The 14,721-nt window shown below is 64.0% G+C and overlaps 1 protein-coding gene across 2 annotated transcripts; it reads right to left on the minus strand.

The window, feature by feature from the left end:
- Positions 1-675: 675 nt before the first annotated feature.
- Positions 676-14,596, minus strand: LAT (linker for activation of T cells). Of its 2 annotated transcripts, none has more exons than XM_043517079.1 (13): positions 14,473-14,590; positions 8,645-8,822; positions 8,169-8,205; positions 7,848-7,900; positions 7,592-7,655; positions 6,415-6,476; positions 5,190-5,216; positions 4,833-4,899; positions 2,958-3,043; positions 2,402-2,455; positions 1,988-2,050; positions 1,585-1,650; positions 676-1,251 (listed from the first exon to the last, which is right to left on the minus strand). In XM_043517079.1, exons 2-12 carry the CDS (start codon positions 8,748-8,750, stop codon positions 1,592-1,594), a joined length of 678 nt encoding a protein of 225 aa, XP_043373014.1. In that variant the 5' UTR covers positions 8,751-8,822; positions 14,473-14,590; the 3' UTR covers positions 676-1,251; positions 1,585-1,591. The 2 variants fall into 2 exon arrangements, with proteins under 2 accessions (XP_043373014.1, XP_043373013.1); XM_043517078.1 differs by having other exon boundaries at positions 739-1,251; positions 8,645-8,755; positions 14,473-14,596.
- Positions 14,597-14,721: the final 125 nt, after the last annotated feature.

Here is a 14,721-nt window from a genome sequence, read left to right on the forward strand (position 1 = left end):
CCAGAGAGGAGACTCCCCCAGAGTCCTGCCTGGCTTCGTAGGGAGCAGTTCCAGAGCATCGCCCGGGGACGCCGTGACAGTGGCATGGGGACCTGTTCACAGTGCCTTGGGGGAATGGTGCAGCTCCCGCGGGCAGGGCATGGTGCAGAGACGATGCGGCTTCCCCGGGCAGGGCAGAGCACACTGTGGGGATGGCACCCCCCAGCACAGGGCACGGTGCAGCTCCCGCGGGCAGGACATGGTGCGGAGATGATGCGGCTCCCCAGGGCAGGGCAGAGCACACTGTGGGGATGGCACCCCCCAGCGCAGGGCACAGTGCAGCTCCCCCAGGCAGGGCACGGTGCGGAGACGATGCGGCTCCCCCGGGCAGGGCAGCTCCAGGGGGGATGGGGTAGCCCAGCGAGGATCCCGGTCACTCCCGCTAGGCCAGGCACACAGAGAAAACAGCTCCTGGCGGGGAAGGGGGGTGCTTGCAGGGGTGCTCCGAAGTGCCTCTATCCTGCTGCCCACCCTGGTGAGAGTTGGGCTACCTGGGCCCAGCAGCGCCCCCTGCAGTAACATCCCTGCCCCCCTGCGGATCCCCGCACCAGGCTAGCGGCCCTTTTCCGCTCTGTGGGGCCAGGGCCCAACCCCCCTCCTCCTCAGGGCACAGACCCCAGGATGGCTGGTGCCCCCCATGGCTGGCAGCTCCAAGCTGGGGCACAGGGACGGCCGGGGCCAGCCCAGCCCCTCGGCGGGAGAACAAAGCCAGGCCCTGGGACAGAGATGGAGGCGGCACCTACGGCTTTATTCAGCGACCCGAGGCGCTGGGGTCGCTCAGCGCAGTGTGGGGGGGCTCCCCATGCAGCCCATGTGATTGCGCTCCTGTGGTATCTGGGGGGCCCAGGCTGCCCCCTAGGAATGGGGGACATGGAGAGGGGGAGACCTCAAAGGATGCTGGGAAATTCTCAGGCTATGTCAGAAAAGGTGCAGAACCAGCATTGAGTCAGGGAAGGGCAATAAATTAACGATGGTGGCTGTGGGGAGGGAAGTCTGGGGGGAGGGGGTCTCAGTTGGCAGAGGGAGCCCCCAAGTGGGGCTTTCACAGGTGGTTTCTCAGGATGTGGGGTGCAGAGGTGGGGCCAGCAGGGGGGTTTCTCAGTCCCCCCTGTGGCGAGGTTCCTGGAGGCTCATCCAGCTGTTCATTCGCTCCTCGAAGACAGGTTCCCCGCAGGGGGACAGGGGTATCGCTCTCCAGAGCTGGGGGTCTGCCTGCAACAGAGAGCCATGGGGTCATGCGGGGCGGGGATGGGCCTGATCTGGGCCCTGACGCTGGGGGGGACCCAGGCAGGGCCAGGGTAATGGGGACCCAGGGTGGAGAGAGAGGTAGGGACCCAGCCCCTCCAGCGCGGGACGGCTGCAGCCCAAGCCATGGAGGGTGGAAGGTGCAGGGGGGACCTCTCCCAGAGTCCTTTGTGGAGGCTCCCACGTGATGCAGTCAGAGCAGGTGGCCCTGGGAGTGCTGGGGAGGGGTCAGGGTTTGGGGTACAGGGCACAGGGCGGAGATGGGGCAGGACAGGCGTGGGAGGAGGGGGGCATCAGTACCTTGCGCTCAGCGGTGCAGGTTCTCGTAGTCGGGGCCGTCGTCCTCGCTCTCCTGGTTGCTGGCGCCTGTGACGGGAGCCAGAGTGGGTGAGACGGGGCTTCCCCAGAACCGCCCCCTGCCAGGCCCCACCCTCGGGGCTCCTCACAATCCCCCCTGGCCCCACCCTCGGGGCTCACCAAAACCCCTCCAGGCCCCACAGAGCTCCCCAGAACCCCCCCCGGCCCCACACACAGGGCTTCCCCACAGCCCAGCCCCCTTGGGTGCTGCTCATATACCTTGCTTGTAAGGAGGTTCCTGGGGCCCCAGTGAGGAGGATCCCTGGGAGGAAGGGTCCCCCAGGCTTGGGGATGCCCCCACTCACCATAGCAGGGGAGGGGCAGGTACCCCCACACACACACTCACCATCGTGGGCGTCAGGGATGCTGGATCCAGGCTCCGGCATGTTGACGTACTCCAGGCTGTCTGCTGTGGGGAGCGATCGGGGGCAGTGAGCCATGGTGTGTGCAGGAGGACCCCTGACCAAGGATGGAGGAACTGCCCCAGGGGACCCCAGTGCACTGGGGCCTGTGGGGTTCAGTACCCACTACCATCCCCCCCCATGCACTGGGATCCCAACCCGGCCCCCAGGGGACCCTGGGGTGGGGGGGTCAATCTCATCTCCTCCCCCCCCAACCCCTCCCCTGCTGCTCCTCCCCACAGGCCCTGCCCGGAAATTGCCCTCTTCCTTCAGTCAGCCCCAGTTCCAGGATCCCCACCCACCCCCCTGTGCTGGGTCAGGCACAGAAAGACAGACGGGGTTGGGGGTCCCACACTCACCCAGTGACTCCCTCTGGGCCTCCGGCACGTTCTCGTACTCATCCCCCATTGCCACTGCCAGAGAAGGGGTCCGTGAATGGGGAGGACCTGCTCTCCAACTTCTCCCTACAGCAGAGACCCTGGGAACCCCCCAGCCCCTGCCCCAACTGCTCCCCATACCCCACCCCCCCAGGCCCCAAGCTGGACCCCACGCAGAGATGTTCGGGTCACCCCTCTCCCCATAAATTACACCTGGATCCCAATACAGTTGGGCTACTGGGGGCCGGGGATACACCGAAATGGGGTGCAAGGGATGGAATAGTGACCAGGGCAAGAAGGGGTCAGGTGGCTGTTTCCTCCCCTTGCCCCCACAGCACAATGCCAGGGGGCAGAGGGAGGTTAATGCTGATCACAGGAGATGATGGAACTGCCTGACACTAGATCTACTCAGAAACGGTCCCGGGAATTGTATGGGCCCAAGCCAAGGTTGGGGGACAGGAACCCAGAGTGGCCCTCTGAGGTGTCTCTGCTCAGGCCCTGTGGGAGATGGGTGGGCTTGGTGGTGGCTCTGACTCACCTGAGGACACGCTGTCCCTGAGCTCTGGCCCCAAGGTGACCACCTCTTTGGGGGACATCTCCGTGATGCTGTCGGGAAGCACCTCCCTGTTGGGGGAGGGGGAGGAATGGAAAGGGTGAGACTGACCAGCCAGAGCATGCACCGCACTCCTGGCTCTGACCCTGCCCTGACCCCCACCCACCCACAGCAATGACCGCTGTGACACCCTGACACCCCAATATTCACCACTGTCATGTAATTAGGATATGTTCTGTACAAAGTCTACATTGTGAGGTATCATTCTAAAAGTCCTGATCTGTTAGACAGTCGTATCCCGTTGGATTTTATGTGCTATCATTGTATGTGAAGTTACAAAGTTGGGCTACGCAGGTGTTACTGAAACACGGGTGAGGTTGAGAACACCCACAAGCAGCCTTTCAGGTACAACAATGTTAATGGCTTATTGAGGAAATGCACACAAGCACCAGGATTACCCCAGGAACTGTGTACAACAGTCACCTCTCCGAGACAGCACTACACAATGGGAACTGTCTGACCCAGCTCACAGCAAAAGAGCTTTCCAGCAAGTGGAGAGAAGATAGAAAAAGGGGGAAATGACATCATGTGGGGACCTCACTCTCCCTGCAACACCACACCTGGAAACACCTGAGGGGCAAGGACTGAACTGTGGGAAGTGATGGTCCCAGGCTAGAGGGAGTTTTAGCCTGTGTATGAAAACTTGGAAAAACAAGGAAGCTTGTGCCTTAAGAATCTGCCAGTTCCTATTTATCACTCAGGGTGAGAATTTACTAATTTATATCCTACCCCTCTAGTGTGTTAAGCTCAGTTTGCAGTTTTACTAAAATAATCTGCCTTGATTTGTTTGCTATTCCTTATAGTCACTTAAAATCTATCTTTTGTGGTTAATAAACTTGGTTTTGTTTTCTCTAAAACCAATCTGTGGAATTCATAACTGGGGGGCAGAAAGCTGTGCATATCTTCCTACACATTGAGGGAGGGGGTGGATTTCATGAATTTACGCTGTACAGTACTCTGTGCAGTGCAAGAGGATACAATTTAGGGTTTACACTCCAGAGGGGGTTTGCACTTGAGTGCTGGACAATCCCCGAGCTGATCTCATTGTCTGTGTCTTGCTGCCGCTGGGTGTGTCCCTATCTATGTGTGGGCTGGAGGGGGCTTGAGGGCCTGGCTCAGCAGGGCAGGGAAAGGGAGCCAGATGGCTGGAACCGGGGGGCTCAGTGGGACCCCAGTATATCAGGTGGCACCCCAGAAGGGGGGAGCAACCTGTCACTGTGGTGAAGCAAGCAGGGTCATGTGCACAGCTGATTGCACCGAGACACTGGTAGTGATTTGCAGTGAGTTTTAAGTGGAGAACAGACAAAGTGGTTCCTGGTTTGTTATTTTTGGTTTGCTTATTTCGGGCAAGGGAAGTAGGGACAGGAAAGCGAGTGACAGTGAAGCTACCACAAAGCTGGAGCTCTGCAGCTTCCAGGCAGACGAAAACAAAAAGCTGCACAAGAGACAATGGCAGAGAGAACAGGGAGCAGAAGAAGCCGGACGAAGAGTAGCCCATGAGCTGGCTGTGGAAGAAGCCAGCCATGGAACTGAAAGACAGGGCGAGGGAGCTCAGGCGAGTGGAACTGGGGGGGTTCAGTGGGACCCCAGTACATCAGGTGGCGCCCCGGAAGGGGGGCAACCTGTCACAGCTCCCATCCATTACCTTTGACCCCCAGGCTTGGACCCAGTGCCACCCCTAGCCCTGCCACACTGTGGCCTGTCCCCCCCAGGCCGCCCCGACCCCTCTCCCCCTGCCACCCATCTCCCCACCCATCTTCCCCCCACCCCCAGCCCCCACTGCCCCCCCGCGGCCCATACACGTAGCCGGTGATGTAGAGCTCGTTGTTATAGTCGTTGTCGTCGTCGTCATCCCCACGGGGTCGCTCTGCAACCGAGACACGGGGAGTGGGGTTAGCATGGGGGGGCACCAGCTGCTCTGACCCCTTCTTTCCCTGCCCCCTTCCCCTCCTGCCTGCCCCACCCTCTGCCCACCCCACCCCTTCCCCCCTCCTGCTCCCCACCCTTTGCCCACTCCACTCCCTCCCACCACTCCTCCTGCCCCCAACCTCTGCCTACCCCACCACCCCTCGCACCCTCCTGCCCCACAACCTGGCAGTGGTTCTGACGCTGACCCCTGACCACCCCCCACGCTAACCGGTGGGTGTCCAGACTCACCCTCATTCTCGTAGCTGGGGACGCTGTCTGGAGGGGAAGGGGAGAGAAATGTGTCAGTCACCCCAAAGACCAGCGACCCCTTCTCCCCCTCCCCATATCTCTGCCCGTCACTCCCCACTCCTCCATCCTCCCCGTCCATCTGTCTGTCCATCACTGCTATCCCATCTGTCCATCCCCCCAGCCGTCCGTCCGTCCCTGGTCTGCCTGTCCCCCCCGTCCATCTGTCTGTCCATCACTGCTATCCCATCCATCCATCCCCCATTTGTCTGTCTGTCCATCACTACTATCCGGTCCGTCCATCCCCCGTTCGTCTGTCTGTCCATCACTGCTATCCCATCCGTCTATCCCCCATCTGCCCATCCCCCTGTTTGTCTGTCCATCACTGCTATCCCATCCGTCCATACCCTGTCTGCCCATCTCCCTCTCCGTCCATCACTGCTACCCCGTGTGTCCGTCTCCTGTCTGCCCATCCCCCTGTCCATTTGTCTGTCCATCACTGCTATCCCGTCCATCCATCCCCCCAGCTGTCCGTCCATCCCCCGTCCGCCTGTCCCCCCGTCCATCTGTCTGTCCATCACTGCTATCCAATCCGTCCATCCCCGATTTGTCTGTCTATCCATCACTGCTATCCCGTCCATCTATCCCCCGTTTGTCTGTCTGTCCATCACTGCTATCCCGTCCGTCCGTACCCCATCTGCCCAGCTCCCTCTCCGTCCATCTGTCCATTACTGCTATCCTGTGTGTCCATCTCCTGTCTGCCCATCCCCCTGTCCATCTGTCTGTCCATCACTGCTATCCCGTCCATACATCCCCCCAGCCATCTGTCCGTCCCCCGTCTGCCCATCCCCCATCAGTCCATCTGTCCATCACTGCTATCCCATCCATCCATCCCCCGAGCTGTCCATCCGTCTGTTCATAATGACTATCCCATCGGTCCATCCCCCCAGCCGTCCGTCCCCCCCAGCTGTCTGCCCATCCCCCACAGCTGTCCGCCCATCCATCCCCCATCTGCCTTGCCCCCCCAGCCGTCCGCCTGTCCCCCAAACTGTCCATCCATTCCCCCATCTACCCATCCCCCTGTCCGTCTCTGTCCATCATGACTATCCCGTCCCTGCCCCAGTCCTCCGCCCATCCACTCATCCACCCATCCATCCCCCTGTCTGTCTCCCTGTGTTTCTGTCTGTACATCCACATTTCTCTCTTCTCGCCAGTCCCCCACACTCACCGTTGTCGGTCTCTGTCCTGGTGAAGGAGACTTGGCGGCTCTGGGGAGCCTGTGGGGATCGCCTGGAAATGCGGGGGCTGGATCAGGAGGGGCAGGCCAGCCCTGAGCCCCGCCAGCCAGCACATGGACACACCTACCATCTCCAACATGCCTTGCCCCACGCAGAGCACATGCCTACCACGCCCCCCAGACGGAGAGGAATTTTCTGCGAGATTTTGAGTGAATACTGTGTGTGCCTCAGTTTCCCCGGATGCATTGTTCACTAGCGGGTGGGAAGGGCCCTGTGCCCTCTGCGGAGGCCCAGCAATGCAGATGAGGGGCATCCAGCTGCCTCGGGTTTGGGCCAGGTCCATGGTGCACCATGGCAAAGCCAATCACCGGGATATTTGCTAACGACTGTGGCTCCCCACCCCCCGAAAGCCAGCCAGGCGTGCCCTGCTGGGGAGTTCAGAGGACAGAGGGGGCCAGATGGGGTTGGTACGTGTTGGCCGGGGGGTATTGGCGTCGCTGTTCCCCCGGCACGGAGCCAGGGAGCGGACAGGGCCCAGAGCGGGAGCTAGGGGGTCTCTGCAGCGTGGCCGGGCCGGGCCGGGCTTTAACCTGCTTCTCTCTGGGCTACCCAAGGGCTGGGCTGTGGCCAGTTCCACAGGAACCCGGTCTCCGGCTCAGGGGGACTCGCGGGGCAGGCAGGGGGAAGCCGCAGGGCTCACCCTGGAGGAAGAGTGGGACCCCGGGGGTCTGTTCCAAAGCTGGGGGCCGTAGCCCCAATCCTGTGGCTCTGTGACACCCACACATGCCCCAACATGCTCTGACATGCTTGCACCAACACACACCCTGACATGCTCTGACACGCTTGCACCAACACACGCCCTGACTTATCCATGCTGACACACCACAGCAAGGTGACCGCAGTGCCCCTCCACCCCCTGAGCAGTGTCTGTGGGGCCCGGCCAGCGCCCACCAGCCCCAGAGACTGGGCCTGGGGTAGGCTAAGGCCTGTGGGGTGGACTCATGGGGCACTGGGGGAGCCCACGGGTTCTGGGCAGGGATCGGGGGCAGCCGCATGGGGTGGGAGGATTGGGGGGAACTCAGCAATGTACAGGAACTGCTCAGGGTGAGGTGGGGATGCCCAGGGGTGGAGGGCAGGGCAGGAAGGGGGAGTCGCTGGGGTACTCACGGGATGGACAGGAACTGCTCAGCAGGAGCCACCAGTTGCTGTTTGATCTGGTTCCTGGAGGGATCTGGGGAGACACAGGCAGACAGAACAGTGACCTGACTGGGGGGCAGTGGGGCGGGAAGATAGGGGTGCAGCAGGGCACATGGCAGGGGATATGGGAGCAGGGAGTACAGTGTGGGGGTGGGGAATGGGGATGGGGTGCAGGGGATATGAGGGGAGACAGAGGTACAGGGTGGGGTGCATGGCGGGTACTCACAGTTGGCTCGGGTCAGCACCATGAAGCTGTTGGGGGGAACACAAGGTGGGGGTCTGTGGGGGGCAGAGGAGACACCATTAGAGCCAGACAAGTTCCCCACCTCAGCACCTGCCAGATACCCCCAGGGATCCTCCTTGCCCCCGCCAACTCACCCCAAGGGAGCCTCCCACATGCCCAGTCCCCCCTGCCTCCTGTCGAATCCCAGCCCTTAACACCACATCCCACTTCCACACCCTTCTCCCCTCCCCCAGGGGCCCCCAATCCGCTGCCTGGCAGGCCCCTCGCTGTGCGACAGACATACAGACACAGGGACAGACTCACTTGTACTCGTAGTCCCCGACCGCCTGGGCACCGTGGGCTGGCGAGAGAGCAGGGCGCAGCGTTAGGGGTGGGGGCAGGGGGGTCTGTCGCACTCTGCTCCCGGGGATGGGAGAGATTGAGGGGACAGGATCCCCCATGGTAGCCCAGCATGGGGGAGGGGGCTGGTGTGGGGTCCAGGGTGGGGAGCAGGGTGTATGTTGCCGGGGTGGAGGAAGGTGTGTGGGGGGTCCCTGGGGCAAGCGGGGTGTTTGTGGGGGTGGCTCTGGGGGGGAGCAGGGTGTGTGTGAAGGGGTCCCCAGGGGGAGCAGGGGTGGGGGTACCTGGGGGGGCAGCAAGGCATGGGGGGCAGGTGCTGGGTCCCCTTGTGCATTGGGGTGAATGCCACGCTGCCCCCCTGGCTGGAGCTGGGGCAGCCCATGTCCAGCCCCCCAGACCCAGGCCATGCTGGATGGGGGTGAGGGGGGGCCTGGACTTACCAGGGGAGCCGGTGTCCCGGCAGCTGATGCAGAGAGCCGTGGCCAGCACTGCCGGGAGAACCAGCACAAAGGCCCAGAGCACCCCAGCCAGAGAGACAGCCTCCATCGCACCTGGGGGGGGAGAGGGGGAGAGGAGGTTAGGGGGAGATCCCGGCCAGAGAGACGGCCTCCATCGCACCTGGGGGGGAGAGGGGGAGAGGAGGTTGGGGGGGACCCCAGCCAGAGAGAGACGCCCTCCATCGCACCTGAGTGGGGGAGAGAGCAGGTTGGGGGGACCCTGGCCAGAGAGATGGCCTCCATTGCACCTGGGGGGGAGAGGGGGAGAGGTTAGCGGGGGACCCCGGCCAGAGAGATGGCTTCCATCGCACCTGGGGGAGGGAGAGAGGGAGAGGTTATGGGGGGACCCCGGCCAGAGAGACACCCTCCATCGCACCTGGGGGGTGGGGGGGCATGGGGGGACCCTGTCCAGAGAGATGGCCTCCATTGCACCTGGGGGGGGTGAGGGGGAGAGACTGGGGGGGACCCTGGCCACAGAGAAAACCTCTATCACACCTGCGGGACGGGGGAGAGGAGGTTGGGAGGGGGACCCCAGCTAGAGAGACGGCCTCCATTACACCTGGCAGGGGGGAGAGGGGGAGAGGTTAGGTGGGGACCCCAGCCAGAGAGACAGCCTCCATCACACCTGGGGGTGGGGGAAAGGTTGGGGGGGATCTCGGCCAGAGAGACAGCTTCCATTGCACCTGGGGGGGGGAGAGGGGGAGAGGTTAGGCAAGGACCCTGGCCAGAGAGACGGCCTCCATTACACCTGGGGCGTGGGGGAGGGGAGCCAGGACTCCTGGGTTCTCTTCCCAGCTTGGGGAGTGGGGTCTAGTATTTAGGGGTGGGGCTGGGAACTCCAACTTCTGGGTTCTCTCCCAGCTCGGGGAGGGGAGTGGGGCCTGGTGGGTTGGAGCAGGGCGGGTGAGTCTGGGAGCCAGGACTCATAGAAGATCAGGGTTGGAAGGGACCTCAGGAGGTATCTAGTCCAACCCCCTGCTCAAAGCAGGACCAACCCCAACTAAATCATCCCAGCCAGGGCTTTGTCAAGCCTGACCTTAAAAACCTCTAAGGAAGGAGATTCCACCACCCCCCTAGGGAACCCGTTCCAGTGCTTCACCACCCTCCTGGTGAAATAGTGTTTCCTAATATCCATCCTAGACCTGCCCCACTGCAACGTGAGACCATTGCTCCTCGTTCTGTCATCTGCCACCACTGAGAACAGCCGAGCTCCATCCTCTTTGGAACCCCCCTTCAGGTAGTTGAAGGCTGCTATCAAATCCCCCCTCACTCTTCTGCAGACTAAACAATCCCAGTTCCCTCAGCCCTCCTCAAAGTCACGTGCTCCAGCCCCCTAATCATTTTTGTTGCCTTCCGCTGGATGTTTTCCAATTTTTCCACATCCTTCTTGTAGTGGGGGGCCCAAAACAGGACATAGTGCTCCAGATGAGGCTTCACCAATGTTGAATAGAGGGGAACGATCACGTCCCTTGATCTGCTGGCAATGCCCCTACTTATACAGCCCAAAATGCCATTGGCCTTCTTGGCAATGAGGGCACCCTGCTGACTCCTAGCCAGCTTCTCGTCCACTGTAACCCCAAGGTCCTTTTCTGCAGAACTGCTGCCGAGCCATTCGGTCCCTAGTCTGTAGTGGTGCCTGGGTTCTCTCCGGACTCCTGGGTTCTCTCCTGGCTCTGGGAGGGGAGTGGGGTCTGGTGGGTTGGAGCAGGGGGGGCTGGGAGCCAGGACTCCTGGGTTTCATCCCTGACTCTGCTGTTGCCTGACTGTGTGATCTGCACCAGGCCCTTGGCCATCAAGCCTGGCATTGCTGGGCCCGGCTCTTGCAGGGTACGTGCAGCGCCCAGCGTGCTGGGTCCCAGGCTGGGCCAATGGTGGGGCTGGATCCCGCCGGTTCCTGGGGGGTTGGGGGGGAGGGTGAGTCACCAGGGTGGGGGAGGCCGGATCTGCTGCTGCAGCAGGTGGGTGGAGGGACTGGGGCTGCTGGCTCAGGCACCGCTCGGCTCCATCTCTGCAGCTGCGGTTTCCACCCCAGCAGCGCCCGGCTCTCGCTGCAGCTGCCGCCCCCAGGGAGCCTCAGCTGGGCCTGCACCGAGCTCCCGGCAACGCAGCCGCAGCGGGGCCCAGCTCACACACAGGCCAGGCCCCTGCGCCAGAGACCCCGGGGCCTGCCAGGCTCCCGCTGCCCCGGCTCGCTGGCCGCCTGTACCATCCCCACACGCCCGGTCACGCCTCTCTTCCCGTCCCTTATTGTGATAGGGCCGACCCAGACTCCCTGGGCTCCTCCACTCGGCCCAGACCAAAGGCCCAAGAGTTCAGGTGCTGCCCAGACACAGAGGAAGAGACAGTCCCAGCCCCACAGCGCTCGCAGCCCAAACGCACAAAGGGTGAGAAAGGAAACTGACACTCCACCGAGTCTTCTGTCCCCAAGTCACACAGGAGAGCTGGGGGCAGAACCCAGGAGTCCTGGCTCCCAGCCTGCCCCCCCACCACTGGCCCCACTCGCCTCCCAGAGCTGGGGACAGAACCCAGGAGTCCTGGCTCCCAGCCTGACCCCCCCGCCACTGGCCCCACTCGCCTCCCAGAGCTGGGGACAGAACCCAGGAGTCCTGGCTCCCAGCCTGCCCCCCCGCCACTGGCCCCACTCGCCTCCCAGAGCTGGGGACAGAACCCAGGAGTCCTGGCTCCCAGCCTGCCCCCCCGCCACTGGCCCCACTCGCCTCCCAGAGCTGGGGACAGAACCCAGGAGTCCTGGCTCCCAGCCTGCCCCCCCGCCACTGGCCCCACTCCCCTCCCAGAGCTGGGGACAGAACCCACGAGTCCTGACCCCCAGCTCCCGTACTCTAACCCACTAGACCCCCCCCCACCCTCAAACCAGCACAGAACCCAGGAGTCCTGGCTCCCAGTCACAACCCCCATCCTGCTCTTGTCCCAGTCCCCATGTGTCAGAGGGACTCAGCCCTGCACAGGGCTGGACGCGCCCCCCCCCGCCCGCCAGGCCCCCATCCAGGGCAGCCCTTGCAAACAGGCCCTGGCCGGGGCAGCGTGAGCCCTGGAGCGTGGCCAAGTGGCGACCACAAACCACCAGGTCGGTTAGGGTTGGAAACCGGCAGCGCTTGGGAACTTGCTCAAGAGGAACCAGCGGGGGGGGGGGGAAGCTGGAGAACAAGATGGGGGGGACCCCCATCAAGGTCACAATTGAGGGGCACAAGCAGGGGTGGGGGGAGAGCCCAGGTCTAACAGGGGCTGTGGGTCGGGGTTGGGGGGCACCAGAGAAGTGAGGGGGCAGTGGGGGATCCCAGGGCTAATGGGGGCTGTGGGTTGGGGTTGAGGGGCACTGGAGAGGTGGGGAGGCAGTGGGGGAGCCCAGGGATAACAGGGGCCTTGGTTCGGGATTGAGGGGCACTGGAGAGGTGGGGGGGCAGTGTGGGAGCCGAGGGCTAACAGGGGCTGTGGGTCGGGGTTGAAGGGTACCGAAGAGGTGGGGGGACAGTGGGGGAGCCCAGGGTTTACAGGGGCTGTGGGTTGGGGTTGAGGGGTGCCGGAATGGTGTGGGGAGGCAGTGGGGGAGCCCAGGGCTAACAGGGGCTGTGGGTCAGGGTTGAGGGGTGCCAGAGAGGTGTGGGGAGGCAGTGGGGGAGCCCAGGGCTAACAGGTGCTGTGGGTCGGGATTGAGGGGCACTGGAGAGGTGGGGGAGCAGTGGGGGATCCCAGGGCTAACAGGGACAGTAGTTCAGGGTTGAGGGGTGCCAGAGGGAGGTGGGGAGCCCAGGGATAATAGGGGCTGTGGGTTGGAATTGAGGGGTACCAGAGATGAGGGGAGCAGGGGGGAGCCCAGGGCTAATGGGGGCTGTGGGTCAGGGTTGAGGGGTACCGGAGAGGTGAGGGAGCAGGGGGGAGCCCAAGGCTTATGGAGGCTATGGGTCGGGGTTGAGGGGTGCCGGAGAGGTGTGGGGGAGCCCAGGGCTAACGGGGGCTATGGGTCGGGCTTGAGGGGTGCCGGAGAGGTGGGGGGGGCAGTGGGGGAGCCCAGGGCTACTGGAGGCTATGGGTCGGGGTTGAGGGGTGCCGGAGAGGTGTGGGGGGGCAGTGGGGGAGCCCAGGGCTACTGGGGGCTATGGGTTCGGGTTGAGGGGTGCCGGAGAGGTGTGGGGGGGCAGTGGGAGAGCCCAGGGCTACTGGGGGCTGTGGGTCGGGGTTGAGGGGTGCTGGAGAGGTGTGGGGGGACAATGGGGGAGCCCAGGGCTAATGGGGGCTGTGGTTCGGGATTGAGGGGCACTGGAGAGGTGGGGGGGCAAGTGGGGGAGCCCAGGGCTACTGGGGGCTGTGGGTCGGGGTTGAGGGGTGCCAGAGAGGTGTGGGGGGGCAGTGGGGGAGCCCAGGGCTAATGGGGGCTGTGGATCGGGGTTGAGGAGCACTGGAGAGGTGGGGGGCAGTGGGGGAGCCCAAGGCTAACAGGGGCTGTGGGTCGGGGTTGAGGGGTGCTGGAGAGGTGGGGGGGCAGTGTGAGAGCCCAGGGCTAATGGGGGCTGCGGGTCAGGGTTGAGGGGTGCTGGAGAGGTGTGGGGGGCAGTGGGGGAGCCCAGGGCTAACGGGGACTGTGGGTCAGGGTTGAGGAGCACTGGAGAGGTGTGGGGGGCAGTGGGGGAGCCCAGGGCTAACGGGGGCTGTGGGTCATGGTTGAGGGGTGCTGGAGAGGTGTGGGGGACAGTGGGGGAGCCCAGGGCTAACGGGGGCTGTGGATCGGGGTTGAGGAGCACTGGAGAGGTGTGGGGGGCAGTGGGGGAGCCCAGGGCTAACGGGGGCTGTGAGTCGTGGTTGAGGGGTGCTGGAGAGGTGTGGGGGGGCAGTGGGGGAGCCCAGGGCTAACGGGGGCTGTGGATCGGGGTTGAGGAGCACTGGAGAGGTGGGGGGGCAATGGGGGAGCCCAGGGCTAATGGCGGCTGTGGGTCGGGGTTGAGGGGCCCCAGCCCCACGGCACCGTTGAGTGACCCGCCGGCTCCGCGTGGGCCCTGGCCACACGCTGCCGCTGCCCGTCCCGGCCTGAGGGGGGCGCCGCGGTCACGCCAACGCCCCGCGAGATGGAGCTCGCGCTGCTGAGACAGTGAAACAGGAAAAGCCGAGATGGTATCGGGGGGCGCGGCGCACCCTGGAGACGCTGCCCCCCAGTGCCCAGCCCCACCATCCCCCACCATCCCCCATCCAGGCAGCCCCCCAGGGTCACCACTGACCCCTTCGTGGCCTCATCTGCGGACCCCCCAGCGGGCCCAGGCACCGGTCCAGGCCCCATCTCCGGCTGCGCTCAAGGCCCCCACTGAGCACCTCGCCCCCACCTCTGTCCCTGCAGGGGTCACAGGCAGGAGCCCCAGCTGGGGGGCCACAGCCCCCCGTTTCCAGGAGTAGCTGTGTGGGGTCTGGGGAATAGCGCCATGGGTCTGGGCCAGGCACTGGGGATCTGGGGGAGCTGAGCGGCCCCCCTCCCAGTCCCCAGCAGGAGAAGGGGGTGATTTCACAGGCAGGGGGCCAAGCACAGTCTGGCTCAGCCCCACAGGATGGGCTGGAGACCCCCCCAATCCAGGGACCTCGCCTGGCCCCCGAGAGGGCCTCAGCCCCAAATCCAGCGCTCAGTAGGGTCACCCAGATGGCAGGGTGACACTGGCAGCCGGGGGCGGAGGGGAGCGGCTGTACATCTGGCCGGCCCCGGGGGACAGACGCCACGTCCGGCTTCCTGTGGCTGCAGCCAGGCCGGGGCCGGGGGGGGGGCTGGCACCTACCTGGGCCGTGGCACGTCCGGTGCTGGCTCCTCCAGGGCTACCACCCACACCCTGCTGCTCGCGCTCTCCCCCTGGCAGGAAGCTGCGGCGGGCAATGAGCTCCTGGCAGGAAGTCGTAGCGCTGAGTGAGCGGCAGGTGTGTGAGGTTCGAGAGGGGCCCCCCCACAGGGGCACGAGGGCTCACGCTCTTGTGCAAGGGGGCGAGTGGCTCACTGAGGAGCAGAGCTCACACCCAGGGTAGGGGGGTGG

Source organism: Dermochelys coriacea, chromosome 6 (assembly GCF_009764565.3).
Source record: "Dermochelys coriacea isolate rDerCor1 chromosome 6, rDerCor1.pri.v4, whole genome shotgun sequence".
Lineage (NCBI taxonomy): Eukaryota > Metazoa > Chordata > Testudines > Dermochelyidae > Dermochelys > Dermochelys coriacea.

Excerpts from the sequence above, each read along its gene's own strand:
- LAT (XM_043517079.1), bottom strand. The coding sequence starts at position 8,750 with ATGGAGGCTGTCTCTCTGGCTGGGGTGCTCTGGGCCTTTGTGCTGGTT. Across the intron at positions 4,900-5,189 it reads CCCCAGCTACGAGAATGAGG|AGCGACCCCGTGGGGATGAC; the intron begins GTGAGTCTGGAC and ends TCTCGGTTGCAG. Across the intron at positions 1,651-1,987 it reads CATCCCTGACGCCCACGATG|GCGCCAGCAACCAGGAGAGC; the intron begins GTGAGTGTGTGT and ends CTCCCGTCACAG.